At 47.4% G+C, this 3,772-nt stretch overlaps 1 protein-coding gene across 2 annotated transcripts; it reads right to left on the bottom strand.

Moving 5' to 3' along the window:
- Nucleotides 1-376: 376 nt before the first annotated feature.
- LOC119302074 (cinnamoyl-CoA reductase 2-like) lies at nucleotides 377-3,607 on the bottom strand. Of its 2 annotated transcripts, none has more exons than XM_037579092.1 (6): nucleotides 3,475-3,607; nucleotides 2,608-2,781; nucleotides 2,240-2,421; nucleotides 1,872-2,034; nucleotides 883-1,072; nucleotides 377-776 (listed from the first exon to the last, which is right to left on the bottom strand). In XM_037579092.1, exons 2-6 carry the CDS (start codon nucleotides 2,750-2,752, stop codon nucleotides 587-589), a joined length of 870 nt encoding a protein of 289 aa, XP_037434989.1. In that variant the 5' UTR covers nucleotides 2,753-2,781; nucleotides 3,475-3,607; the 3' UTR covers nucleotides 377-586. The 2 variants fall into 2 exon arrangements, with proteins under 2 accessions (XP_037434989.1, XP_037434988.1); XM_037579091.1 differs by lacking the exon at nucleotides 3,475-3,607 and adding an exon at nucleotides 3,138-3,330.
- Nucleotides 3,608-3,772: the final 165 nt, after the last annotated feature.

Here is a 3,772-nt window from a genome sequence, read left to right on the forward strand (position 1 = left end):
GCAAATTTGTGAATAACTTGTGTACTGTTTGATCTACCCGTTGGGTACCCAATGGATTTGGGTACCCGTTGGGTATAGGTACGGGTAAAATTTCATACCCATGGGTACAGGTATGGGTAGTGTTTTGTACCCATTAACTAAATGTGTATCACCCGTAAAAAAAACTAAATGCGTATGGATATGGTATTGCTCTATCCGTCCCATACCTTACTCATTGCCGGACACAGCTTCGGTGCCTTAAAAGGCACCTGCCTTTGGGTCATTGACATATGAGCCAGTCATCTGTTGGGCTCACATGTCATAGACATAAAGATAGATGCCTTAAGGCACCGAAGCATCGTCCCTCATTGCCATCCTTAGACAGGGGTGGCAGACATAGCAGGATTGCCGCCGTCAGGACGAGGAGGCCGAGGGACAGATTTTATTTATTTCATCGCTGTTACGCAGCAAAGCATAGCGCATTTGGCACGCCCCAGCCACTAGTGGTGTTCGGCCATTGTTGCTGTTGCGAGACTCCGTCCAGCGACACAACAGCTTACAGAAGTTCAACCATAAAACAAACAAAGCACCAGCCACCACGGTTCATTCACTGATCACCAGCCAGACGGAACAGATGCGGGAGCCGGCAAGGACGCGCGGCGGAACCCTGCAGAAGGCCGGCCTTCTCGTAGCAGCCCACGCTGTCCGAGAGCGTCTCCTCCAGCTTCCTCGGCTTCCAGCCCAGACCCTTCAGCTTCTGCGATGACAGCGGCGCTTTACGGTCCACGTCAACGAATCTGTAAAAAGCAGAGCAAGGTTTCTTCAGATCATGAACTGGCTGCCGGGTAATTGTGCAGTGTGATAAGTTCTGACCGAGCAAACGTGAGAGGTGAGATAACCTACTTGTTCACATAGCTGTACTGTGGGTACATCTTCCTCAGCAAGTCCACCAAGTCCTTTGCGCAGATGCTATTCGGCGAACAAATGTATCTCCCAGATGATTCTGGCTTCTCGTACACAAGCAGCAAGGCGTCCGCCACGTCACGGACGTCTACAATGTGCCACAGCTTGTTGCTCATCACGTCAGGGCCTCCTGTGAATTGTGACACAATGTACCAGTTAATGGAGTCTACCATGTGACACAATGTTGCAATAACAGATTTCTGCCGTGTGCGACGGCAAGAATAAGGCGGGAGAACTAGGGCCCCATCTCAAAAAAAAAAGAAAAAAAGAAGAAGGAAAACTATCATTTATTTCAGGACTACTCATTTTCCAAAAGCTTACTTCAACAACACGCCAAAGGTGCCGCTTCAACAATTCTAGCATGGAATTTGGCATTGTGTGCTTCTGTCAATCGCTGTTCAGTGCATAATATCGACAATGAATGCGGTATCAAATGCGCAGGCACATGCAACAGGTTGTAAAGGATCAGCTTATGGATGGATGCCCTCATCTCACAGCTGTAGAGCATCATACAAAGGCATAGCAGCTATCGTTGAAAAAAAATACAGAGGACAAACAGGTGCCAAGAGAGGAACCTAGTTATCATCTGCAAACAAGAAGTTCTAGATAATGACCAGTGCCAAAACAAAATTGGACTTCTCCACTGATTGAATTTAAAGAGCAGATCGATATAACAACAGGGACTATCAATGTGATTGATCCCATCTATATCTAACAACAGGAACTATCAGCATGATCTCATCTATATCTAACAGCAGATAGCCGTATGATCCACATCCAAAAGTCTTTTGGTTGGACATATGGAATACATTCATTCCTCAAATGGTAGATAGACTTGGATTAAACCAACTTGCCAAGTCAAACATGATATTTATTAATGTGAAATTTCAGGCAATAAAAGAGAACAGATGGACAGAGATCAGTATTACCATTAATAACATAGATTAAGAATTTGCTACTTGTATTCACAGTTGGCTGCAACAATGGGCCAAAAACTAAAGGAGGGCAAAGCGTAACAACGTTTAATCCATGTTTCTCTGAATATTCCAAGGATGCCTGTTCAGCCACAATCTTGGCGACAGAATACCAGTCCTGCAAGCACAAATTAGTAAAGGTCACAATTTAGTCTTTGTGGAAATTATCTCTGGGAAGACTTTCTTTGTTGAGAACACATATCAATACAGTGAACCAGAGAAAAAAAATGACTCGCGTGAAAAGTAGTCATGTGTGCCCACCAATGAATTGTGATGTATACATAGTGCTTTGGTATTTTTCTTTACTAAATAGTATCTCTAACCTCATTCTCCTGGCAGAAGTCTTTGTCTGACCAGCTACTCTCATCTTTGAGTCTGTCTTGAGGCCAATTCGGGTTAAAATCAACAGCAGCATTGGATGACAAGACAATAACCTTCTGAACCTTCATAGCTGAGCAGGCCTTCAGCACATTTGAAGTACCTTTCACAGCAGGAGCCAATACTCACAAATGCATTTAAACTGTGGTGAGAAAAGTACTAGCAATTCTACAGTGTTCAACACTCACAATAGGTATAATTCACAATGCTGCTTTACCATCAATACAAGTTCAGTATACTGTACCAAAATAATGTAGCTACAGCAGCACATGAACTGATTTTACGACAACAAAGAATTAGTTGGAACGAACACCTGCCTCAGGATCAACAATCTTATCTTCAGGCACCGGTGTGGCGAGGTGGAAGACCCCCTCACACCCCTCAAACGCACGTGTTAGCGTGTCGTAGTCGAGCACATCGGCCTTGAACAGGTGCAGATTCTCCCGGGCTTCGTCCATCTGCTTGAGGTGGACATTCTTGGGGTCACCTGAAAGAGCATTCAGACATTAATCAGAACACTGTACTTACCCGTGGACTAAGCACTTTGTTTTATCCATTCGCTTTCGCCCAGGATCAATTAAAACCTGCTTTCTTCATGCGGACACGGAACTCCGATTGATTAACATTTAACAACCATGAATGAATGCAAAGAACATAACGACACAGAACATTGGTTCACATTTTTCAACTATGAATGAATGCAAAGCTCATCTAGACACGGAACTCTAATTGATTTACGACTATGGATGAATGAATGCAAATCACATCTATGACACGGAACTGAATCAACTGCAATCGCAAGGGGGGCCGGTTGCGCAGGCGTGAGGCGAACTGCGTCCGTACATGGGTCGCGGAGGGTGGCGTGGACGGCATAGCCGCGGGAGAGGAGCAGCTTGACGAGCCACGAGGCGATGAACCCGCCGCCGCCGGTCACGCACAGGCGCCGCGGCGGTGCCATCTTCCCTTCGTCCTGCCCGCCGCCGCCGCCACCAGTGCACTGTGACAGCGAGCTCACCGAGATGTGCGCAGCAAATGGCTAAAGTAATCGTAGCACTAGCAGCCTGACGTGGAAATCGATTAGGAAATCCGCGCCGAAACAAAAACGGATTTGGACTCGTCCGGGAGAGCGGTGCGGAGAGGAACAAAAACACGTGGAGGGAGCGGTGGAGCAGACACGCACCTCGCGGCCACCTGTTCCCTTCTCCGACGACGACGACGCCGCCGCCGTCGCTTGGACTGCGGGGTTCCTGGGGTCAAGAACGCCGTCGCCATCGGAACCATTTTTTTACAGCGCCACCGCCGGTCGATGTTTTTTGTTTGTTTGTTTGAGGCAACCGCTGGTCGACGGCTGCGAAGCCACGGCCCAGCACAGCCCATCCACGTGACTGGGCCGAGCTTATCAATCTCGGGAAAGGAGGAGGAACCGGAGACGGGCTAGTGGCCCGCTGCTGAAGATAACCATGAAGCTTTCCTTTTGT

This window comes from Triticum dicoccoides, chromosome 5A, assembly GCF_002162155.2.
Source record: "Triticum dicoccoides isolate Atlit2015 ecotype Zavitan chromosome 5A, WEW_v2.0, whole genome shotgun sequence".
Classification (NCBI taxonomy): domain Eukaryota; kingdom Viridiplantae; phylum Streptophyta; class Magnoliopsida; order Poales; family Poaceae; genus Triticum; species Triticum dicoccoides.